This window comes from Haliotis rubra, unplaced genomic scaffold, assembly GCF_003918875.1.
Source record: "Haliotis rubra isolate DU_JTF1 unplaced genomic scaffold, ASM391887v1 Scf189, whole genome shotgun sequence".
NCBI lineage: Eukaryota > Metazoa > Mollusca > Gastropoda > Lepetellida > Haliotidae > Haliotis > Haliotis rubra.
This window is the reverse complement of record NW_025765880.1, coordinates 1046507-1073625: the sequence shown is the minus strand read 5'-3', so window position 1 is coordinate 1073625 and position 27119 is coordinate 1046507. Positions and strand designations below refer to the sequence as shown.

General features: G+C 35.9%; 2 protein-coding genes across 5 annotated transcripts in view; both read right to left on the bottom strand.

The window, feature by feature from the left end:
* LOC124274230 (TPR and ankyrin repeat-containing protein 1-like) overlaps positions 1-13482 on the bottom strand; it is a 45722-nt gene extending 32240 nt beyond the window's left edge. For all 3 annotated transcript variants that reach the window (XR_006897894.1, XM_046709569.1, XM_046709568.1), the window contains exons 1-3: positions 11525-13482; positions 9879-11173; positions 7892-8077 (exon numbers count right to left, since the gene is read on the bottom strand). Coding sequence is in view for 2 of the 3 variants with exons in the window: in XM_046709569.1 (XP_046565525.1) it covers positions 7892-8077; positions 9879-11173; positions 11525-13304 (3261 nt within the window). In the remaining variant the exon portion in view is untranslated. The remainder of the gene's footprint in view (positions 1-7891; positions 8078-9878; positions 11174-11524) is intronic.
* Positions 13483-27119, bottom strand: part of LOC124274233 — a 26573-nt gene continuing 12936 nt past the window's right edge. Inside the window, exons 5-7 of one of the 2 annotated variants that reach the window (XM_046709572.1) lie at positions 16774-17043; positions 15546-15778; positions 13483-14636 (exon numbers count right to left, since the gene is read on the bottom strand). In XM_046709572.1, coding sequence (XP_046565528.1) covers positions 14415-14636; positions 15546-15778; positions 16774-17043 — 725 coding nt within the window. In that variant the 3' untranslated portion in view covers positions 13483-14414. Of the gene's footprint in view, positions 14637-15501; positions 15779-16773; positions 17044-27119 lie in introns of both variants that reach the window. The other variant, XM_046709574.1, reaches the window with a different exon arrangement.

Sequence of the window (27119 nt, the reverse complement as noted above, 5' to 3'; positions counted from 1 at the left end):
TGAAGAATTTTACTTGTTCTGTACTTCTCTCAGGTGATTGCATTAACATAACTACCCTTAATTGGTGCAGCTAGTTATCCCAGGTTTGAGAGCGAAACTTCGCGAATCAGTGACCAAGACGCTGTCAAAAATGGGACACACTACCTCCACATAAAGGAACAATATGCCATTGATCTGCAGCTGACAAAGAATCCCGTTCCATGCCAAGTGTCTTTTAACAGTCTAATACCCGAAAAAGGGATACATCGATTCAGTTTTCACATTGGTGTATAATCTCATTGGTCAACTAATTGCATGATGTCCGCCATTCTTTAAAAGGGTAATCTAATTAGCCAATAATGAGCATTAAATCCACTTGTGTTTTTTCTTGGCTTGGTCATCTCCTCCCCACACTCCCCACCCACCCGTACCATTGTCTTGCTAATTAACATGGTCTGGTGATCCTCTTACGCCTTAAATAAACAACTTGCCCGACTGGCAAAAGAGGAACACCCCCATCAACTTACTGGCGGTTAATACATTGAAGGAAAGATGTTGTTTTTACACAGGTACAGGGTACAGGACAGGGTGTAATCAGTATAGATTAGTAAATCTACATACATAAACATTACCTTTGACAAATCCACTGTGCAAGAAAAAGTAATTAATCAATCAGCGTGTTATCGGTTAATCCTTTGATCAATGTTTGTTTTGTATCTCAGCTGATAATTCGTCTTGCTGCAGTTCCATGAGCATATTACATAACATGTAATACATTTGTCACATCAGACCATCAATTCATAATGCTGAGTACATGTATTTACTCCAGACACAAGAAATGCGAAATGGGAACCTTTGGCGGGTAACCTGAGTGGTATTACCATCATACCTGTTATAAATGCATTAATTGACCATCAAGTGAATGATGACAAATAACATGTGTAGGTTTATACCACCAAACACTCAGCTGGTTACAGCAAAGGGATAGTAATCGCTGAATTGCATGCAATGTTAATTGCCTGAAAAAAGTTATGGGCCGACACTGTTTGGAGGATACGAACGGAATTTCATTGTTGCATAAGAAATACATATAAGCATTGGATGTGTACTGAAGTTAAAACTGTATATACCTAAGTACATTTTCATTTGTCATAAATATGATATGTAATAGACATCATATGTTTACATGGCATGATTAAATATCGAGGTAAAAAAACACAGAAATAAGATCAAATTGAAAAATTGGATCAGTCACTATGCCATCTATGCATTAAAAATCCGAAAAGCATATAAACTGCTGGTATACTTTATTGCAATCAGACAGGAACTACTGGGGGTATTCTCAAATACATGTAACAGCATCTGATGAGCATCCACCCTTCCTAATGTCCCGCTGTTTGGGTTGAAGAAATTTTGTCAAGGTGGCCAGAAGCCCAGTCCCTGTGTCCGTCACGGTCGAGGGAGCAGATACCGACAAGCTTGCAGTTTGGTAATTTATAGACTGTTGGCGAGAAACATGAATCGCTCTGGATCAGTTCCCCTCTAATTACATTGGGATATATACATGTAATGAAAAGAAGCATGAAAGTGTACATTCGATTTCGAAATGGCTAATGCTCAACTTGAACATAAGTTTATTCCTACACCTCGTTGGTGCAATATGCCGAAGGCCAAAGACAACCCACGACGAAAAAATACCGATAACTTGAACGACATCTTCAAGAACTGAGACACCAGTTTCAAAATAAAATGGACTGTTAACTGTTAGACAGTTTGCTGATTCAGCGTCTCTTCTTTCACATCTTTAATATATTTATAATGTACTTATAAATGTGTATGTATATTTATAATTATGTAATATTTTGAAACATTTCATAATATGATGTAATATAACTATTTATAAAAAAATCCTGTAATATGTAGCATGTTGTAACATGATTAAATAAAATCTGTCCATATAGTCCGTTACCACTCGTGGCTTACGCCTTCTATGTTTTTTATGTGTTTCAATGTTGATATGCTGAGACAGAAATGAAACACTATCTTTATACATATATTTGGCTCGTTTTCTCATTAGGTGTGCCCTCATTCGCATAATCCGGAATATCCTCTTCTATCAACACGTAGGCCTATCATTGTCTCTATAATCCAATGTTAATTTGCTAGCGGACGGGACATCAACATTTCTCTTAACTCATCTGTTTGGACCAAAGGTCGATAGAGGGGAGTTTCCATGTATATTCTCACGCCGTTATCAAGATAACAGTTACCAGGTGAACAGAGGTATATATGCATAGTGACTAGCAGCAAATTAACACCAGGTGATTCAACAAGTAGCACATCGTTGGGGGCATGAGGAGAGTAAGATCAACAAGTCTAAATCCACTCCTTTGTCCAAGTGATGGAATCAATCAACATTCAATCAGCTTGTCTATCCTGAACGTTGTACATCGACATGCCGCTCTATGCAATAAACAGGGAGTTGTTATCACATAAGTGGTATGTTTCGTTGTGTATCCCCATACTGTTTACTGCAGTATAAGTGAAATCTGCTTCACTTTGCGAATGACCAATATTTTGAAGTTGATTTAAGTTCTACTTAAGTAAACTGCTACCTAACAGATTAATCTCAGATTAAAACATCTCATTCCAAAGTCGTGTTTTCTATTTCAGGTACTAAGAAATACTGAATGTTTACATATTAGATATAAATCTATCGGTACCAGTTTGACGTGTCTAGTCATGAGTTAACTAACATAGTGATTATATATTTTTGACCATTACACGTGTCATTCACACATCACGTATGCCATTCTAATGTTCTCTGATCCATTTCATCATACAGCATTTATGTCATTCAATGTTTAGAAGCTCATATGAAAACATGAAAAATGTTACTGTTCCAGTTCCTTTTGAAGAGTGAAATTATTTTTGTTCTTGGAGTGTTCCATCCAATATAGTCATTATGGTTACAATCGGCCTGATTTTAATTAATACCTATCAAGTTATAGATGTTATACACGCGTGCATGCACACACACACACACACACACACACACACACACACACACACACACACACACACACACACACACACACACAAAACATCCGTAATTTGTGAATTCTGTTCGGACGATAAAGAAATATCTAATTTGATAAGAATCACTCTATAAATTATCAAAAATGTGGAACAAACTTCCGTATACTACCATTTCAGAAACATTGCGATATTGACCATGGAATAATGTTAACAATATGCAACCAACCCAATGTAATACAATACAATTTTCACCGCCTGTGCATACCACACCGTTGACAAATCTCTCAGGTGTGTTAGAGCGATAATCACATCGCGACATGATTAACAAACCTACAGCTCAGCAGATTTTAATAACTTACCTTTTTAATAAGAAAAACAAGATTTATGGATGTCTGCTTCTCTATTGTGAATAACACGAAGTTTCGGAGCATATGCTTGCTCCTTCATCAGGTGAAAATCAGGTCAAAGTAATGCATTCCACTTCTTAATGCACATCAAAGATTTAACTTACTTCCAGAGACTTCTTTAAGAGGCATAAGGCTAAGGCAGTAGGCCTTGTTAATTGGTGACTCTTAACTGCCTTGACTCACTCATCAATCAACAAGGGATTAGGTCCTAGGGCGTGCAAAGAACAATAATTTACCATCACCCACCAGTTATCTCCCCTTGTGGACATTTCCAAAATTGGAAACATTGTTCTTGAATATGTCATGCTTTTAGCATATTTCATGCAATTCGAACAGCAACTGTTTGACTGCGTTATTCCTTTTTAACACATCCTTGCACTTTGCTATTGCTAGAAGACTCTGAAAATTTACTTAGGTAAATAGGTAAATACAGTTTTAGCACACAGCAAATGCTTATATGTATTTCTTTTGCAACAATGAAGTTCTGTCCGTATTCTCAAAATAGTGTCGGCCCATAGGTTTTCACATGCAATTAAAATTGCACGCAGTACAGCAATTAATACTCCCTTGTTGTAACCCGTGTTAGGTGGTATAAACCTACACATGTCATTTGTCATCATTCACTTGATGGTCAGTTAATGAATTTATAACAGGTATAATTAGTGGTAACACCACTTAGATAACCCGACAAAGGTTCCCATTTTGCATTTCTTGTGTCTGGAGTAAATACTCAACATTATAAACATCGATCAAAGGATTAACCCATACTTTTATCTTACACAGCGGATTTTTCGAAAGGTAGTGTTTATGTATGTACATTTACTAATCAATACTAAATACACTCTGTCGTGTCTGTGTCTGCGTAAAACAACTTCCTTCTTTCAAAGGATTAACCGCCAAGACATTGATTCTCATTATTGACTAACTAAATTACTTTTTTGTAAAGAATGGCGGAGATTATGCAATTAGTTCCCAGGTATGCTATCTTGGGTGACCAATGCGACTATATACCAATGTGAAATACCTGAAACGATATATCACTTTTCGTGAACATGTATTAGACTGTTAAAAGACACATCATTTGGAACAGCTGCAGGTGAATGGCTCGTTTTTATGGATATTGATGGATACATTCCTCGAACAAAGTAATAGCCTGACATCATTATAACTACCTGTTTTAGTTTTAATAATTGCATTTTGTTTTTATTCATTTGTCGCAGCATTCCACAGAATCCATGATTTCGTCGTGAAGTAATGAGACAGACAACATACACTAGGACGTGTGTGCGAATTATGATTTACAATGTGTAGATATTCAAGTTATAAGTAAAGGCAGATCGCCTGATAATAAACTAATTAGGATTATAAGACCAACTAGAAAGACGCACGTTGACTAGTATCTACATACTGGTGAGTGGACATTAACCATGGGAATGTAGCAAGATATTTATTGCGCAGTATGTCACTTCGATCCCCACCTCGCTTCCGAGGAAGAAATCGTTATGTTATAAGTTGTGTCATGCCAAATCCTGTTGGCCATGATTCCAATACATATTTAACTACGAGTAGAAAGTAGTTTTGTTTTTCTAACTTGATGAAAACAAACCATAATCTCATTAATTCTTTAACAGACTTTAGCCCGTCATGTTACGATTATTAAAAATGGCAGCGCACTGTCGCGAACATCCGCGAGTCTGAGAATAAATGCTATTTAGGTTTGTTTTCACCGAGTTACAAAATCAAAACTACTTTCTACTGGTAGTAAAATATGTATTTGATTGATGTCCAATAGGATTTGCGTGATATATCTTATATCATAACAATTTCTCTCGAGGAAGCGAGGTGGGTGTCAATATAACACTACTTACAATATTATTGTCACTTCCACCACGACCTCGCTTCCGAGAAAGAAATCTTTATGCTTCAAGTTGTGTCATGGAAAATATGTTTGGTCATCAATCATATATATATTGTACTACAAGTAGTAAGTAGTTTGATTCTTTAACTTCCGCGAAGCGATCTGGACAAATTTAAGATATCGTTCCAAGCTTCCACAACGCTTGTAATGCACTCACAAACATAACTCATTTACTAAATGATTTAGCACGAACTGCGGGGTCCGGTGGAAATTAGTGCATGGTGACACCATCACTCGACCCCCCAGGACGGCAACGCAACGATTGACAGCAACGCAACGATTCGTTTTGCTTTGAGTAAGTTTCGTTGTTCAGACCATCCTTTAATGTTGGAATAAGGGCGAAAAGTAAATATAAAACAACATGAGTGATTCTACCCTCTGTGTATTGTACTTACCATTGAATCAGAGTACCAATTCTTTATTGAATGTTCATTTTACTGTGATCTGAGAAACAGCCTTCTCCCACAATACTACATAAATAATCCATGTGAAACATTGACAAAAAGAGCGAAGTTTTTTGAATATAGAGTATAAGATTAAATTAGACATTGTACACGTTAGCATACAGCTTAATATTATATATGGCGCTGGATTGTATTTTCATCTTTATAATTGTAAAACGGGTCGGTGGCCCTTGTACGAAATTAACTCTCACTGACTAGATATAAGCTTTATGATGATACATATTTAAACTCAACGTGACAAATTCACTTTTCACCCACAACATTGAACACTTAAAATGTGTTCACTGCAATTTCGACTAGTCAAGTCGATAATCATTTCGTTAACCCCTTAAACAATCATTACTAAAACAACACCAAAGATCAAGGACTACCGCCAGTCGCCTTAACGACCCCATGAAACACTCATGCCGCCCCATGCCACTATTGCAATTAGCCCATGCAGAACAATAATTTACCATCACCCACCAGTTATCTCCCCTTGCGGATATTTCCAAGATTGGAAATTTTTGGAAACATCATCTTTCCAAAATTGGAAAGTCTTGGAAACATCATCTTTCCAAAATTGGAAATGTCTTGGAAACATCATCTTTCCAAGACATTTCCAAGCTTGGAAAGATGGATTTTTTTTCCAGTGTAGGAGACCGAGGGATTTGCTGAATCTGGAGAAAATGTCTGGAGCTGTCAAGCTGATTCGCACCCTCCTCACACGTAGATTTAGGTCAGACTGCTTCTGAAGTTCTCACTCAGGTAGGAATCTGACGATGCCTCCAAACATCCTTCACCGTCAGAGGCAGGGGTAACTGAGCGCTTGGCCACTTTAACAGGATGCTGTTTTATACTTTTTGGCCGCTGAAGATCCATGTTCTTCTGATCTCTTCCTAAAATCTCTTACATGTACATAATTTATCCCAACTGCATACTCCAATACAGTCTATACATGACGAGTGGTGGTCAGAGGAAGTGAAGATGTTCTTGCATTGAGAACAGAACTTACTTTTTCTTATTGTAGAGTCTTCTTTACTTAGCATGTCTGCACTGCTGTGTGACAAGAAAGAGAATGATCAGACAAAGGAGTCACATGACCATTCAGGGGGCGTGACGCATGCTTAACAGAGGCTGAGGTTGTACATAATTGGGAGCAGTGGGGAGTGTTTAGGTGAATGGATCAAGAGAGGCTAAAACTTTGATTGCACTTTGTTTCCACTCAGCTGTAAAATCATGAGAGAGAGAGAGTACACTACGTGAGATATGATAAGTTTAAAAATATGGCTGCAACAGAATCATACTGCCTAAAACAAAATGGTTATGTGATTACACAATGCCATATAGAAAGTGGTCAAATGTAACATATGTTATATTTGGGATTACACTTTCTTAGTAAAGTACAGATTCTAGTACTTTTGTTGGGTTGATTCCCATCCGGGATTCGAACCCACACCCTCAGAGTCAGGCACCTAATCGCCAGCACACAATGTCAGCCACCTGACCCACTCAGCCACCGTGACTTCCACAAAAATGGAAGTCAGACAATCGGTAGTTTAGACTATGGACTATGTGTACACCTCTGATAATTGTAAATATGACAGCTATGATTAGACAATGCCATATACAAAAGTGGTCAAATGTAACATGCCTGACTCTGAGGGTGTGGGTTCGAATCCCGGATGGGTCTCAACCCAACAAAAGTACTAAGTCTGTACTTAACTAAGAAAGTGTAATCCCAAATATAACATATGTAAATAATGGTTATGGTTTTCATACAGGTTGCTTGTCAGTAAAATGTATGCAAATGACAACTAATTACCCTCAATATAGACAAGTTTTGCTCTGAATATATTTCGAGAAACATATAATAGATCATTGCACTTGTCTTGTTTTTTCATTGTACGTCAAATTACAACATTTGTTAGAATTTAACCAAAATTGATTTGTATCAGCTTAAGTTAAACATATCATTGTACTGTATATGATAAACTAAAGTAGTAAAGCAAGAAATGAAACACAATAATATCTTTACAATATTACAATATTTCTGCATAGTTTACCTGCAGAGGCTAATATTTCGAATAAGGTGGGTTGAATACCTGAGAATCTGTGAAGAAGTTGTAGAGCAGTATGTCATCAAACTCCAGCCCCTTGGACTCATAGATTGTGAGGACAATGCTGTGCCTGGACAGCATGTCAGGCATCTTCTCCTTGGCTTCATCGTTCACCACAAGGATGGCCTGGTGAGCTCCGAACTCAATGTGGGAGGCTTTTCTGTTGTTTCCCTGAAGACCCAAACATAGTTCACCAATAACAGATATATTCTTGTCGGCCAGAAAACATGTCATACGCAAATTGCACTCAAGACCTGTTGTCCCGCAAATTCTTGATTCATCACTATTGTATTTTGAGTCATCAAAAACATTCTAGTGAGGGATGGTGAGGTAGCCTAGTGGTTAAAGCGTTCGCTCGTCATGCCACATGACAACAATGTGTTAAGCCCATTTCTGGTGTCCCCCATTGTGATATTGCAGGAATATTGCTAAAAGCGGCGTAAAACCCAACTCACTCACTTACTCACTCACATGCTAGTAACATAGTCTGAACTGTAAAACAGGCATTTAGAGATCGGCCCATAACTACATAGGTTACATTGCTCATGGCAAAACATGGTGTGTACACTACAAAATAATTATTTGAACATCTTAGATACATAACATGATAAATAAAGCTAGCTGAATCATTGATAAGTTTACAATCTGATGATTACATGAGGAATTTGAATTTAGCATTACTAGGATTGATACAATAGGTTTAAGGTAAATGTTTCAAGTGGAACTGTTTAAATTTGGAACACACGAGGAGAAGAAGGTGGTATTCATCCTAAATATAACCTTCATCTCATTGTAAACGTAATCTATCATTTCTATTTGTATTATAATACCTTCCAGTTTCAATAGGTAACTGATGTGAAAAACATGTAAACTGAGCGAGTGCTACTCTAAACTTCTTAATGTTAATTAAATTTAAATTCCTGGAAAATGATATTTTGAAGTAAATACGACATAGATTTGCTGCCATTTTGAAGTGAATTTAACAATGCTGTTCATGAATACAGTTAGGCCAACACGGTAATTAGGAAACTAAATAAATTGCTGTTCCCAAACAAAACCCAAACCTAAACTGTACAACACTTTGAAGCCCAATTAATGTTATTATGATCTTAAGCCTTTAACATCATGTAATAGCACTTTTTTGGATGATGAGAATCATATATACCTAATAATTTTGATTACCCTTTGGTAGGCTAGGATATAGGGGATACCACCTGCATTCACCACAAGGTATATTATTAGGTGAAGAGATCTTATAATCATTCTGAAAAAATCCCCAGACCTTGGCACCAGAGAGTGAAATAGGAGCTATTTTCATATCAAATATCTTAAAGAATATTCATGATCTATATTACCTTGCTTACTTAATATTTTAAGAGCACCAAATACAGCCTTTTCACCGTGCAAAGCTGCATTTGAACAATGACTAGACCAAGACAAGCCCCTTATACATGTTATACATAGATGCTTATATTAAGTTACAGCCTCCAAGTTCTTACCATTATAAAACCAACTTTCTCTTTTTGATAAAATAGAACCTTTCTGAAAAATTTACAACTTTTGTCTTATCTGAAATGAGAGACCATATTCTATACAAAACTTTTCTGAAACATTTATGCGCTTCTGTAGCCCTCCAATAGTAACAGATATAAGTGCGATGTCATCAGAGAAAAGCAGGGTAAGATAGCTGACCAAATAGTGCAGCCAACACTCTTATATCTTAAATTTGACAGTAATGTGGTCACTAGTCATTGCCACTGTCATCCTGGCTAAAACATATCAAATAATTCATTGTGTTGCTTCCCTGAACATGGTGAATAATACACCAACTGCTGTCTTGTTATTGTATTCACTGTCCTTCATATTCCTTACCCAATAATCATGATATGTATCATAATTGCCTCATTGTGGATTAGTTGCACCCTGAACACACATGCATGATGACAACTGTACAAACTACAAGGAGACTGACCTGAAGCAGAATTGCGAGATCCTGCGGGCTGCAAGACTCCATCAGCAATGGTAGCGGTCCATCAAGCAGACCTTGGTCCTTTTTCAGTTTGTCAAAGGATTCTGGGAAGAATTCCACCATCAGGTCCAGGACTGCTGAGGCAAGGGCAAGGATCCCACCATGAGATCTGTAGCTGTGTGTCAGTTGGTACACTTGCTTTGGTTCATTCAGCATTGTCTGGTTACCAGCTGCCAGTGATTTTTTGGCTTGAAAGAAGAGAGATTTGAGGTCACTAAACCTGCAGGAGATGCCCCTCATAATCCCCTGAGTTGTGTCCCCTGTCAAGAACATGTCATTAGGATGCTGTGTGATTCGAATGAGGACACTTAATTCTGCCTGAGTGAAATCTTGTGTTTCATCAACATACAGTTGGTGCACTATCCAAGGTAATTTATTCATTTTTTTCAAGCGTTTGAAAATGTCTGACACAAGATCTGCCTTATCAAACAGCAAGTTTTGCTTTTTGGAAAAGTCATATCTCTCAAACAGTTGATAAACTGTTTTCCTCAATCCTGAAAAATTAGGAGCTTTCTTTCTCCCTACTTCAATATAGTCTTTCTCTGAAAGATGTCCTTCTGATGTTGCCAATGCTTCAAAGGATCCTTTGATGAAAGACATGATTTCAGTCCAAACTAAAGATGGATGATACTTTGCTTTCTTCTTAATCTTTGGCCAAATGGTAGAAGCGAATACCTCATAAGTGACCTCCTTTCTTGGATTCAGTTTCCGTTGTCTTAATCCAGCTGCTGCTTCTTGTTGCTGAACATCTTCATCATAGTCATTGTTCATTCCCATAAAGTCTTCATCAGAGTCTTGGTCCATGAGTGAGATACCCAAGGCATCTCCTTGTTCCTCCCATCCTCGCACCGTTGCACCCAGACTACCGTCCTCACCCCTTTCAAAGAAATAAGGCTGACCAAGTGAGCCATCCAGCATCATTAACAGTTGCTTAGATGTAAGGAAAAGTGGGTAACTGAGATCCTCAACATCTTGTAGTCTAGGAGGGATCTCCTGGCATTCAGCTTCTACATGGTCCGCAGTTTCATCACAAGCATGGCAGAGTTCATAGAAGTTCTTGTGAACCTCTGTGCACAACACAGGATTCTTTGTCACAAAGATCTGATGAAGATGGTCATATTCTCCATAGTCTTGGTCCTCCTCCTCCTCCTGTCTCTCAAAGGAAGGTTGGACATCAGCTGCTTCATAAGAATCTGCTTGTTCATCATCTTCAGGATTTCCATCCTCATCGTCTTCAGCTGGAACCATATCATCCAAAACAACAGTTGATTCTAAAATTGAGGGGTATTCTTAAATAAATGCTCAAAGCTGATATTTATTCTCATGAAAGGGGTTTTATCACCAAAGGTTTGGAAAACATGTCAGAGGAAAGTGAAAATAATGAAAGTTACAAAGATGGTTACTTTTTGATCAGTTCATATATTTCTACACCACTGGAGATTCTACATATCACAAGGTATTTGTCAATTTGATATTGATATTTGTCAATTTAGTTTCATCTGGAATTATCGGCAACAATAACTATTTTTCATTTCAGATCTGAATCTCCTGAAATGTGATATGCACATATCAATATGTGTACACATTACCTGGTGCTGCAAAGGCCCAGCCCATCCTTGGAATTAAGGGGGCACCTCTCTCTTGAGCTATCCTCCAGTAGGAGATGAAGTTTGTCCACAGTCTGTACAGGCAACTCGTAGTCTTGCCTGTCCCACTTCTTCCCTGCAAGAGGATGGGGGCTTCACCACTGAGGTGGATGATAGCATGCTCTTTATCAGTCACCTTGAAAGGCAGATCAGCTTTCTTGGTCATATTGGACAGCACAATGTTGACTAAGGCAGATGTAAATGCATAGAACTTGAGGATATGATATTCCCTTGGATCTGGACTTGCTGGGTGAAAGAACATGCAAGTGATTGTTTCTTGTACCCTCATATCTTGTTCTGCAAAAAGTAATGGAAGATGTTTCTGTTTGTCTGTATGATTTGATCTCTCTAAACCTTGCAAGTTTCTTTTCAACAGTGACATTTTCCCTCTCTTATATGATTTTCTTATTGAATCCAACAGTCTCTGAGAATCATCATCACTGGAGACAATATCCCACACTCTAATGATCTGTGTGTAAATACGGCCACCTTTAACAGCAAAGTTTCCATCATCCTCATTCTGCATTCTTTTACTTGGAGAATCGCTGCAACGTCCTGAAAATGCAACAGCTTTCTCCCATATTAATGAAGTGGTTTTGGACAGTTCTGATGTGAAAATATTTCTTGTACTAGTGCTGGCAGGTTTGTAAAATTCTGGCCTCCAGTTTCCATTTGCTAGCTCTGTGATAATCTTTACAGCCCTTTGCTTAAGTCTCATTTGTACACTCTTGCTCCTGAGATGTTTCCAAGCATCAGCTGTGAACTCTACTTCCCATGGTAAGTTATCAAAGTGGTCTGGTTTAAGTTCCATATCATTCCCTCCCCTCCTCTCTCCTGCAGTTTCAGCCTTCTCCTTTCTAGAATCTGCATTTTCAGCCAGTCCATAGCCTGTAGCTCCACTGATGCTCTCCAAAATGGAATAGCTGGAATTTTGGATCATTTCCAAAATATCTGATTTGCATTCTGAAACTGTCAAGACTGGTCTTTCTGCCACATATTTCACCATTTTCATCTTTTCCTCTTGAGGTGTATCAGAAATAACTGATTTTTCTTTGTCAACATTCTCGTTTATATTTATTCCATGACCATCATTTTCTAGTGTAGCTTCAGATGTTTGCTCGTCAATGGCCACTGACTTCTTCTTTTCCTTCTTTTTCTTCTTTTTCCGAGTCTTTCGTTTGTTTTCATTGGCTGGCTCATGGGCTGCAACACCTGTGTTTTCAGGAATTGTTACTTCAAAATTGGCAATTGCATTGCTTTCCTTGGGAACAGTTTCACGTACCTCACTGGAAAATACATCTGGTTTGCTTTCGTTTTTTACAGTGTCTTTGCTTGTGGGTTTGTCACATGCTGTTACATCAACTGAGCTCACAACATGTTTCTTTCCATTACAGATTTCTCTATAAGCAATGTCATCTGAATGATCTGGGATATCTATATGAACAGCCTGCTTCATAGTTTGTTCCTTATTCTTGTTGGAATGATCAGTAGTACTACGTGATCTATCAGCATCAGGAACAGGATCAGAAGAATGGCTATCATTTAGTGTACAAATAGCTTTATCCTTTTGCTTGACGTCATCAACAGCAACAGTTGTAACCTTTTCTAAGGCGTAGTTCTCTTCCTCAGTGGTGCTTAGAGTAGGTTGTCCATTCTGCAAACTATCCATCTTCAAATCTGCTGGAACATCTTTAGAATGATTAACTTCACATGGCACTGTCATGTCCTTGGTATATTGTTCTGTATTCTTGTCTGTCTTAGAAGTGACATCATCTGTATCTACTCTCAGAGACTTTGGCTGACTTTTATCACAGGTTTGTAGCCATTTCTCTACTTTCACACATGTGGTGGGTGAATCTGGCTTTCTTGATACTACAGTGATATTAGAAGCATCAGACTCATTTGAGTGCTCAGTATCTTCATTAGTAGTTTCATCCACTGATATAGGGCCTGTCATTTCCTTTTCTGTACAATCTATCAGTTGTCTTGGAGCTAATTCTGAAGGAACTCCTGGTGCTGTATTGAGTGAGCATTTACCTTGAGATATCTCAGGAATGTCACCATCTTCCTTTGGAACATCTTCAGTCTTTGACAGCATCTGGAGATTGTGCTCTGGCTTTGCTATTCTGGCAGCTTGCATCTTTTTACCTTCTGTGATACCAGAAGGGTATTTCTTTTCTGGTTTGGCTGGAATTTCAATCTTCTGATATATTTTGGACTTAACACCAGATACCTCAGGCTGCTTGTCATTGGTCCCACCATTGCCAAGTTGACTTACATTTGAATGTATAATGGCTGGGATAACATCTAGACTGCGTCTACCCTCATCATCTTGTTCTTTTTTTACCTGTCCCTGCTTAAAAAATACTTTGCTCTCTGCTGTGTCGAAAATAGCTTTTTTGGATTCATCCACAGGGTTTTCAAATTCTGTATGGCTTGCTCTATCATCAAGGTTTTCATTGAACAGACTCTTATTGTCTACCTTTTCAGTACCTTCTGTCTTGCTTGCTCTGCTTGCTCTTTCATCCTTACACTGTCCTGATGTATCAGCAGAACTACTGGTTGGTTCATCACCTTGTCCTTGGCACAAGTCATCTTCATATTCCAACTGTACAGTTGCATCAGGAGAAGTATTGGTTAGTCCATCACCTTGTCCTTGGCTCAAGTCATCTTCATAATCCAACTGTACAGTTGCATCAGGAGAAGTATTAGTTGGCCCATCACCTTGTCCTTGGCTCAAATCATCTTCATAATCCAATTGTATGGATTTATCAGGAGAAGCATTGGTTGGTCCATCACCTTGTCCTTGGCTCAAGTAATCTTCATAATCCAACTAAACAGTTGTATCAGGAGAACTACTGGTTGGTCCATCACCATGTCCTTGGCTCAAGTCATCTTCATAATCTAATTGTACAGTTGTATCAGCAGAAGTACTGGTTGGTCCATCACCTTGTCCTTGGCTCAAATTATCTTCATAATCCAATTGTACTGGTATTTTATGATTAGATAACAAGGATAAAAGCTGGGTCTTTTTTCTGTGTAGTTCTTCCATTTCCTGCAAAAGGTCATAGTACATACGACATGAAATCAATGAAATATAATATACATCAATATATTTTATGGATTATTGTTAACAGTTTGTGGTGAAAAGATTGACACCTTTCTGACACCTGTTCAGCCTGAACTGAACCTGCCTCAAGACAGCATTCACAATCCATTTGATAGAAACACTTGTCAAATCTCAACAAATTTGAAATATGTATTGAAATAATGTAGAAGCTATATTAGACAACTAGGCCATATCAGCAGTGACTGAGATTTACACCACTTTTAGCAATATTCAAGCAATATCATGGAGGGGGACACCTTAAATGGGCTTCACACATTGTACCCATCCACCCAGGTGAGAAATTGAACCTGGGTCTTCAGTGTGATGTGCGAACACCTCAACCATTAGGCTACCCCATCACCAATATCTGAAGTGAAAATGGCAAACATACTTTCCCACAGTCACCGTGACATTATGACCTAGTTCACAAACACCCTTTTCCAGGTCAAAGTCAGTCACAGAAAGACATGAAACCTACTTTCATTCACTTTCTGGGACCAATATTACTCACTGAGGGCGGTTGGGTAACCTAATGGTTAAAGCGTTCAGTCATCACGCCGAAGACCAGGGTTCAATCCCCAGATTGGTACAATATGTGAAGCGCATTTCTGGTGTCCCCCATCATGGGATTGCTTGAATATTGCTAAAAGCGGCATAAAACTAACTCACTTGCTCAAAGGATATATCAAGGTGCCTAATGGGTAAAACAGAAGATACAGCTGACATGACACCCTGGGATGTCACAGGACTGTCAAGCAGTCAACACCAGTCAGTGGCCAGGCTGATTAAACTATGGCAAAACCTTGCTTACACAGTCCCAATTTAAACACTTCTCTGCTCCCCTTGAACACGTACTCTGCAAGATGAAGGACTGCCTTCTTCATCCTCATCTTCCATGATAGCCAAGTTAACATAGACAGCTGAGCAAGAACTGTGTAGAAGTGCAAGATCGAGTTTAAGGTTGGTGACACTCTCAGCAAGGACCATGGCTTCTCTGTACCACTTCAGTGCCTCCCTATACTCATCCTGCTTGAAACAGCTGTCTCCCATGGCTTTCAGGCGATCCAATCTTCTCCTCAAACCTTCACCTATGGGAATTGAATCAAGATATCATAAGCGTTTCAAACACTCTTCCGAATATGTTAAAAGACATTCCAAATGATTACAAACAGCACTGAAAATACATAGTGTATTGATATAACTGCATTGGTGAACAAAGAATAAACCTCATCTACATATGGTGCAATAGTATTACTACAACATTGGCAAAAGCAGTGTAATACAATATCACTCATGTTCTAAACAATATTTTACAGTTTTGTGTATGTCCTACTTTTGGTAGACCTCACATGGGTACAATGTGTGAAGCCCATTTCTGGTATTCCCTGCTGTGATATTGCTGGAATATTGCTAAAAGTGGCATAAAACCAAACTCGCTCAATGCTAGCTGGTACACACAGGGAATGTTGTTACAAGGAACTCATTTCCTGTAGCCTTTATACTTGTGTGGAATTGTCATCTACCTCATACAGTGCCAGTGGACACTTGATACTTCATTGCAAACAACTGCGCTACATCACTACTCGCTCCACAACACTGCATTATACTGTTTTGCATCTTCTACATGCTGTGTAACACCTGTAAATCAAAGGCATTCTCAAATGACAGCATAACAGCTACATATGCAGAACTGAATTGTTAAGCAACACCTTCATATCGTGATGCATGCTGAACTCAAGCCCTACACAATACCTGCATATCGTGATGCATGCTGAACTAATCCCCTACACAATACCTGCATATCGTGATGCATGCTGAACTAATCCCCTACACAATACCTGCATATCGTGATGCATGCTGAACTAAACCCCTACACAATACCTGCATATGAACTAATCCCCTACACATTACCTGCATATCATGATGCATGCTAAACTGAACCCCTACACAATACCTGCATATAGTGATGTATGCTGAACTAAACCCCTACACAATACCTGCATATAGTGATGCATGCTGAACTAAACCCCTACACAATACCTGCATCTCATGATGCATGCTGAACTGAAGCCCTACACAATACCTGCATATCGTGATGCATGTTCCAGTAGTTGATGACATGGATCCTCAGTATCAAGATACTGCACAGCAGTCTTCCCTCGACCATCACGGACACTGACACAGCATCCCAGCCCCAGCAGCAGCCCGAGCAGATCACGTCTGTGGGTGACACTCTTGGCCAGGCTCTTCACACACAGGTGGAGGGGTGAGTCCCCCCGACTGTCAGGCTGGTCAATCTGCAGGCTGAGGTCCGGCTGCCTCTCCAGGACATACTCCATCAGGTCCAGATTACCTGCAACATGCTTAAAGCATGAGGAACAATGGAGACCGTTAACTCAAACCTCCCTATTTCCTATAAATCTCCCCTGGTGTTTCGATTATCTCAACACCTAATCAATTCATTTGGCATTGATGAGAGAGCCACTGGTTTGATAACTCAGATGGGATGTATGTGAGAATAAAATAAAGAATAAAAATCATGGCACTGTAGCTTCCCTGGATGTGCATGCGTGCGTGCGTGTGTGCATACATGCGTCCCAATGGTTAAAGCATTCAATCGTCACGCCAAAGGCCCAGTTTCAATTCCCCACAGGGGAACAATGTGTGAAACCCATTTCTGGTGTCCCCCTCCATGATATTGCTGGAATATTGCTAAACATGGCGTAAATCTAAACTTACTCACTCAAAAGTTTCAACAACCACTTAACAAATATTTACATCATAGCTTACATTATATTTCTTGCATAGATACTGTGTACAATAGTATCAGTGAATAAAGAGAACGTCTTATATATTTTTATTATAGCTTACATTATATTTCTTGCATAGATACTGTGGACAATAGTATCAGTGAATAGAGAGAACGTCATGGCACTGTGTCCAACAGTATAATCGAATAGAAAGAACGTCTCAAATATTTATATCATAGCTTACATTATATTTCTTGCATAGATACTGTGGACAATAGTATCAGTGAATAGAGAGAACGTCTCAAATATTTATATCATAGCTTACATTATATTTCTTGCATAGATATTGTGGACAACAGTATCAGTGAATAGAGAGAACGTCTCAAATATTTATATTATAGCTTACATTATATTTCTTGCATAGATACTGTGGACAATAGTATCATCGAATAGAGAGAACGTCTCAAATATTTATATTATAGCTTACATTATATTTCTTGCATAGATACTGTGGACAATAGTATCATCGAATAGAGAGAACGTCTCATATATTTATATTATAGCTTACATTATATTTCTTGCATAGATATTGTGGACAACAGTATCAGTGAATAGAGAGAACGTCTCAAATATTTATATTATAGCTTACATTATATTTCTTGCATAGATATTGTGGACAATAGTATCAGTGAATAGAGAGAACGTCTCAAATATTTATATTATAGCTTACATTATATTTCTTGCATAGATACTGTGGACAACAGTATCAGTGAATAGAGGGAACGTCTCAAATATGTATATTATAGCTTACAGTATACACATGTACTTCTTGCATAGATACTGTGGACAATAGTATCAGTGAATAGAGGGAACGTCTAATATATTTATGTTATAGCTTACATTATATTTCTTGCATAGATACTGTGGACAACAGTATCAGTGAATAGAGAGAACGTCTCAAATATCTATATTATAGCTGACATTGTATTTCTTGCATAGATACTGTGGACAATAGTATCAGTGAATAAAGAGAACGTCATGGCACTGTGTCCAATAGTATCAGTGAATAGAGAGAACACCTCAAATATTTATGTTATAGCTTACATTGTACACATGTATTTCTTGCATAGATACTATGGACAATAGTATCAGTGAATAGAGGAACGTCTCATATATTTATGTTATAGCTTACATTATATTTCTTGCATAGATACTGTGGACAACAGTATCAGTGAATAGAGAGAACGTCTCAAATATCTATATTATAGCTTACATTGTATTTCTTGCATAGATACTGTGGACAATAGTATCAGTGAATAGAGAGAACGTCATGGCACTGTGTCCAATAGTATCAGTGAATAGAGAGAACACCTCAAATATTTATGTTATAGCTTACATTATACACATGTATTTCTTGCATAGATACTGTGGACAATAGTATCAGTGAATAGAGGGAACGTCTCATATATTTATGTTATAGCTTACATTATATTTCTTGCATAGATACTGTGGACAATAGTATCATCGAATAGAGAGAATGTCTCAAATATTTATGTTATAGCTTACATTATATTTCTTGCATAGATACTGTGGACAATAGTATCATCGAATAGAGAGAACGTCTCAAATATTTATATTATAGCTTACATTATATTTCTTGCAAAGATATTGTGGAAAAACAGTATCAGTGAATAGAGGGAATTTCTCAAATATTTATATTATAGCTTACATTATATTTCTTGCATAGATACTGTGGACAATAGTATCAGTGAATAGAGAGAACTTCTCAAGTATTCATATTATAGCTTACATTATATTTCTTGCATAGATACTGTGGACAATAGTATCAGTGAATAGAGGGAATTTCTCAAATATTTATATTATAGCTTACATTATATTTCTTGCATAGATATTGTGGACAATAGTATCAGTGAATAGAGAGAACGTCTCATATATTTTTATTATAGCTTACATTATATTTCTTGCATAGATATTGTGGACAATAGTATCAGTGAATAGAGAGAACGTCTCAAATATTTATATTATAGCTTCCATTATATTTCTTGCATAGATACTGTGTCCAATAGTATCAGTGAATAGAGAGAACGCCTCAAATATTTATGTTATAGCTTACATTATACACATGTATTTCTTGCATAGATACTGTGGACAATAGTATCAGTGAATAGAGGGAACGTCTCATATATTTATGTTATAGCTTACATTATATTTCTTGCATAGATACTGTGGACAATAGTTTCATCGAATGGAGAGAACGCCTCAAATATTTATGTTATAGCTTACATTATACACATGCATTTCTTGCATAGATACTGTGGACAATAGTATCAGTGAATAGAGGGAACGTCTCAAATATTTATATTATAGCTTACATTATATTTCTTGCATAGATACTGTGGACAATAGTATCATCGAATAGAGAGAACGTCTCAAATATTTATATTATAGCTTACATTATATTTCTTGCAAAGATATTGTGGAAAAACAGTATCAGTGAATAGAGGGAACGTCTAAAATATTTATATTATAGCTTACATTATATTTCTTGCATAGATACTGTGGACAATAGTATCAGTGAATAGAGAGAACTTCTCAAGTATTCATATTATAGCTTACATTATATTTCTTGCATAGATACTGTGGACAATAGTATCAGTGAATAGAGGGAAATGCTCAAATATTTATATTATAGCTTACATTATATTTCTTGCATAGATACTGTGGACAATAGTATCAGTGAATAGAGAGAACGTCTCATATATTTTTATTATAGCTTACATTATATTTCTTGCATAGATATTGTGGACAATAGTATCAGTGAATAGAGAGAACGTCTCAAACATTTATATTATAGCTTCCATTATATTTCTTGCATAGATACTGTGGACAATAGTATCAGTGAATAGAGAGAATGTCTCAAATATTTATATTATAGCTTACATTATATTTCTTGCATAGATACTGTGTCCAATAGTATCAGTGAATAGAGAGAACGCCTCAAATATTTATGTTATAGCTTACATTATACACATGTATTTCTTGCATAGATACTGTGGCCAATAGTATCAGTGAATAGAGGGAACGTCTCATATATTTATGTTATAGCTTACATTATATTCTTGCATAGATACTGTGGACAATAGTATCATCGAATAGAGAGAACGCCTCAAATATTTATGTTATAGCTTACATTATACACATGTATTTCTTGCATAGATACTGTGGACAATAGTATCAGTGAATAGAGGGAACGTCTCAAATATTTATATTATAGCTTACATTATATTTCTTGCATAGATACTGTGGACAATAGTATCATCGAATAGAGAGAACGTCTCATATATTTATATTATAGCTTACATTATATTTCTTGCATAGATATTGTGGACAACAGTATCAGTGAATAGAGAGAACGTCTCAAATATTTATATTATAGCTTACATTATATTTCTTGCATAGATATTGTGGACAATAGTATCAGTGAATAGAGAGAACGTCTCAAATATTTATATTATAGCTTACATTATATTTCTTGCATAGATACTGTGGACAACAGTATCAGTGAATAGAGGGAACGTCTAAAATATGTATATTATAGCTTACATTATACACATGTACTTTTGCATAGATACTGTGGACAATAGTATCAGTGAATAGAGGGAACGTCTAATATATTTATGTTATAGCTTACATTATATTTCTTGCATAGATACTGTGGACAACAGTATCAGTGAATAGAGAGAACGTCTCAAATATCTATATTATAGCTGACATTGTATTTCTTGCATAGATACTGTGGACAATAGTATCAGTGAATAGAGAGAACGTCATGGCACTGTGTCCAATAGTATCAGTGAATAGAGAGAACACCTCAAATATTTATGTTATAGCTTACATTGTACACATGTATTTCTTGCATAGATACTATGGACAATAGTATCAGTGAATAGAGGGAACGTCTCATATATTTATGTTATAGCTTACATTATATTTCTTGCATAGATACTGTGGACAACAGTATCAGTGAATAGAGAGAACGTCTCATATATTTTTATTATAGCTTACATTATATTTCTTGCATAGATATTGTGGACAATAGTATCAGTGAATAGAGAGAACGTCTCAAACATTTATATTATAGCTGACATTATATTTCTTGCATAGATACTGTGTCCAATAGTATCAGTGAATAGAGAGAACGCCTCAAATATTTATGTTATAGCTTACATTATACACATGTATTTCTTGCATAGATACTGTGGACAATAGTATCAGTGAATAGAGGGAACGTCTCATATATTTATGTTATAGCTTACATTATATTTCTTGCATAGATACTGTGGACAATAGTTTCATCGAATGAGAGAACGCCCTCAAATATTTATGTTATAGCTTACATTATACACATGCATTTCTTGCATAGATACTGTGGACAATAGTATCAGTGAATAGAGGGAACGTCTCAAATATTTATATTATAGCTTACATTATATTTCTTGCATAGATATTGTGGACAACAGTATCAGTGAATAGAGAGAACGTCTCAAATATTTTTATTATAGCTTACATTATATTTCTTGCATAGATATTGTGGACAATAGTATCAGTGAATAGAGAGAACGTCTCAAATATTTATATTATAGCTTCCATTATATTTCTTGCATAGATACTGTGGACAATAGTATCAGTGAATAGAGAGAATGTCTCAAATATTTATATTATAGCTTACATTATATTTCTTGCATAGATACTGTGTCCAATAGTATCAGTGAATAGAGAGAACGCCTCAAATATTTATGTTATAGCTTACATTATACACATGTATTTCTTGCATAGATACTGTGGACAATAGTATCAGTGAATAGAGGGAACGTCTCATATATTTATGTTATAGCTTACATTATATTTCTTGCATAGATACTGTGGACAATAGTATCATCGAATAGAGAGAACGCCTCAAATATTTATGTTATAGCTTACATTATACACATGTATTTCTTGCATAGATACTGTGGACAATAGTATCAGTGAATAGAGGGAACGTCTCAAATATTTATATTATAGCTTACATTATATTTCTTGCATAGATACTGTGGACAATAGTATCATCGAATAGAGAGAACGTCTCATATATTTATATTATAGCTTACATTATATTTCTTGCATAGATATTGTGGACAACAGTATCAGTGAATAGAGAACGTCTCAAATATTTATATTATAGCTTACATTATATTTCTTGCATAGATATTGTGGACAATAGTATCAGTGAATAGAGAGAACGTCTCAAATATTTATATTATAGCTTACATTATATTTCTTGCATAGATACTGTGGACAACAGTATCAGTGAATAGAGGGAACGTCTAAAATATGTATATTATAGCTTACATTATACACATGTACTTCTTGCATAGATACTGTGGACAATAGTATCAGTGAATAGAGGGAACGTCTAATATATTTATGTTATAGCTTACATTATATTTCTTGCATAGATACTGTGGACAACAGTATCAGTGAATAGAGAGAACGTCTCAAATATCTATATTATAGCTGACATTGTATTTCTTGCATAGATACTGTGGACAATAGTATCAGTGAATAGAGAGAACGTCATGGCACTGTGTCCAATAGTATCAGTGAATAGAGAGAACACCTCAAATATTTATGTTATAGCTTACATTGTACACATGTATTTCTTGCATAGATACTATGGACAATAGTATCAGTGAATAGAGGGAACGTCTCATATATTTATGTTATAGCTTACATTATATTTCTTGCATAGATACTGTGGACAACAGTATCAGTGAATAGAGAGAACGTCTCATATATTTTTATTATAGCTTACATTATATTTCTTGCATAGATATTGTGGACAATAGTATCAGTGAATAGAGAGAACGTCTCAAATATTTATATTATAGCTTCCATTATATTTCTTGCATAGATACTGTGTCCAATAGTATCAGTGAATAGAGAGAACGCCTCAAATATTTATGTTATAGCTTACATTATACACATGTATTTCTTGCATAGATACTGTGGACAATAGTATCAGTGAATAGAGGGAACGTCTCATATATTTATGTTATAGCTTACATTATATTTCTTGCATAGATACTGTGGACAATAGTTTCATCGAATGGAGAGAACGCCTCAAATATTTATGTTATAGCTTACATTATACACATGCATTTCTTGCATAGATACTGTGGACAATAGTATCAGTGAATAGAGGGAACGTCTCAAATATTTATATTATAGCTTACATTATATTTCTTGCATAGATACTGTGGACAATAGTATCATCGAATAGAAAGAACGTCTCAAATATTTATATTATAGCTTACATTATATTTCTTGCAAAGATATTGTGGAAAAACAGTATCAGTGAATAGAGGGAACGTCTAAAATATTTATATTATAGCTTACATTATATTTCTTGCATAGATACTGTGGACAATAGTATCAGTGAATAGAGAGAACTTCTCAAGTATTCATATTATAGCTTACATTATATTTCTTGCATAGATACTGTGGACAATAGTATCAGTGAATAGAGGGAAATGCTCAAATATTTATATTATAGCTTACATTATATTTCTTGCATAGATACTGTGGACAATAGTATCAGTGAATAGAGAGAACGTCTCATATATTTTTATTATAGCTTACATTATATTTCTTGCATAGATATTGTGGACAATAGTATCAGTGAATAGAGAGAACGTCTCAAATATTTATATTATAGCTTCCATTATATTTCTTGCATAGATACTGTGGACAATAGTATCAGTGAATAGAGAGAATGTCTCAAATATTTATATTATAGCTTACATTATATTTCTTGCATAGATACTGTGTCCAATAGTATCAGTGAATAGAGAGAACGCCTCAAATATTTATGTTATAGCTTACATTATACACATGTATTTCTTGCATAGATACTGTGGACAATAGTATCAGTGAATAGAGGGAACGTCTCATATATTTATGTTATAGCTTACATTATATTTCTTGCATAGATACTGTGGACAATAGTATCATCGAATAGAGAGAACGCCTCAAATATTTATGTTATAGCTTACATTATACACATGTATTTCTTGCATAGATACTGTGGACAATAGTATCAGTGAATAGAGGAACGTCTCAAATATTTATATTATAGCTTACATTATATTTCTTGCATAGATACTGTGGACAATAGTATCATCGAATAGAGAGAACGTCTCATATATTTATATTATAGCTTACATTATATTTCTTGCATAGATATTGTGGACAACAGTATCAGTGAATAGAGAGAACGTCTCAAATATTTATATTATAGCTTACATTATATTTCTTGCATAGATATTGTGGACAATAGTATCAGTGAATAGAGAGAACGTCTCAAATATTTATATTATAGCTTACATTATATTTCTTGCATAGATACTGTGGACAACAGTATCAGTGAATAGAGGGAACGTCTAAAATATGTATATTATAGCTTACATTATACACATGTACTTCTTGCATAGATACTGTGGACAATAGTATCAGTGAATAGAGGGAACGTCTAATATATTTATGTTATAGCTTACATTATATTTCTTGCATAGATACTGTGGACAACAGTATCAGTGAATAGAGAGAACGTCTCAAATATCTATATTATAGCTGACATTGTATTTCTTGCATAGATACTGTGGACAATAGTATCAGTGAATAGAGAGAACGTCATGGCACTGTGTCCAATAGTATCAGTGAATAGAGAGAACACCTCAAATATTTATGTTATAGCTTACATTGTACACATGTATTTCTTGCATAGATACTATGGACAATAGTATCAGTGAATAGAGGGAACGTCTCATATATTTATGTTATAGCTTACATTATATTTCTTGCATAGATACTGTGGACAACAGTATCAGTGAATAGAGAGAACGTCTCAAATATCTATATTATAGCTTACATTGTATTTCTTGCATAGATACTGTGGACAATAGTATCAGTGAATAGAGAGAACGTCATGGCACTGTGTCCAATAGTATCAGTGAATAGAGAGAACACCTCAAATATTTATGTTATAGCTTACATTATACACATGTATTTCTTGCATAGATACTGTGGACAATAGTATCAGTGAATAGAGGGAACGTCTCATATATTTATGTTATAGCTTACATTATATTTCTTGCATAGATACTGTGGACAATAGTATCATCGAATAGAGAGAATGTCTCAAATATTTATGTTATAGCTTACATTATATTTCTTGCATAGATACTGTGGACAATAGTATCAGTGAATAGAGAGAATGTCTCAAATATTTATATTATAGCTTACATTATATTTCTTGCATAGATATTGTGTCCAATAGTATCAGTGAATAGAGAGAACGCCTCAAATATTTATGTTATAGCTTACATTATACACATGTATTTCTTGCATAGATACTGTGGACAATAGTATCAGTGAATAGAGGGAACGTCTCATATATTTATGTTATAGCTTACATTATATTTCTTGCATAGATACTGTGGACAATAGTATCATCGAATAGAGAGAACGCCTCAAATATTTATGTTATAGCTTACATTATACACATGTATTTCTTGCATAGATACTGTGGACAATAGTATCAGTGAATAGAGGGAACGTCTCAAATATTTATATTATAGCTTACATTATATTTCTTGCATAGATACTGTGGACAATAGTATCATCGAATAGAGAGAACGTCTCAAATATTTATATTATAGCTTACATTATATTTCTTGCAAAGATATTGTGGAAAAATAGTATCAGTGAATAGAGAGAACGTCTCAAATATTTATATTATAGCTTCCATTATATTTCTTGCATAGATACTGTGTCCAATAGTATCAGTGAATAGAGAGAACGCCTCAAATATTTATGTTATAGCTTACATTATACACATGTATTTCTTGCATAGATACTGTGGACAATAGTATCAGTGAATAGAGAGAAGTTCTCAAATATTTATATTATAGCTTACATTATATTTCTTGCATAGATATTGTGGACAATAGTATCATTGAATAGAGAGAACGTCTCATATATTTACACTTTGGATAAACTCATGACTAAGCGAAAGGTGCTGATAAACCTTAAAACAAAACTGATACAAACCAGGATTCGAACCCACAACTAAAGGTTTCTGGCATGCCTGAGTGACAGATCTGAACAGTGAATCATGGTGCGTTAGATGACATGGCCACACATGTGTTTTAATTAATATAACATAGGAGCCATAATACTATTTTCAATGTCAGTATATATATCAAGGTTACTGGTCAGGGAATCATACCAAACCTCTTAAGTTATGGGAACTCATATTCGTTAACAATGCCTTTAAATAGTCATAGGCCAAAGATGGCTTTGTCAAACAGGACACTTGTCTATATTTCTTTCATGAAATATTTTGTCATCTGAATGGTGTTGAAAAGTCAGTAATATTCAATATCCATGACAGGAGACTTTATGTAATGCAATACAGATCAAGCATTGTTAAATGATAAACAAGATAACAGTTCTTCACTAGTCAAAATCCAAATTTTGTAAAACAATGGTAAGTCAATTATGCTCAGCTGAAAACAGCCCATTTACTGAAATGCGGCAAAAAGGCAATTTTGACTAA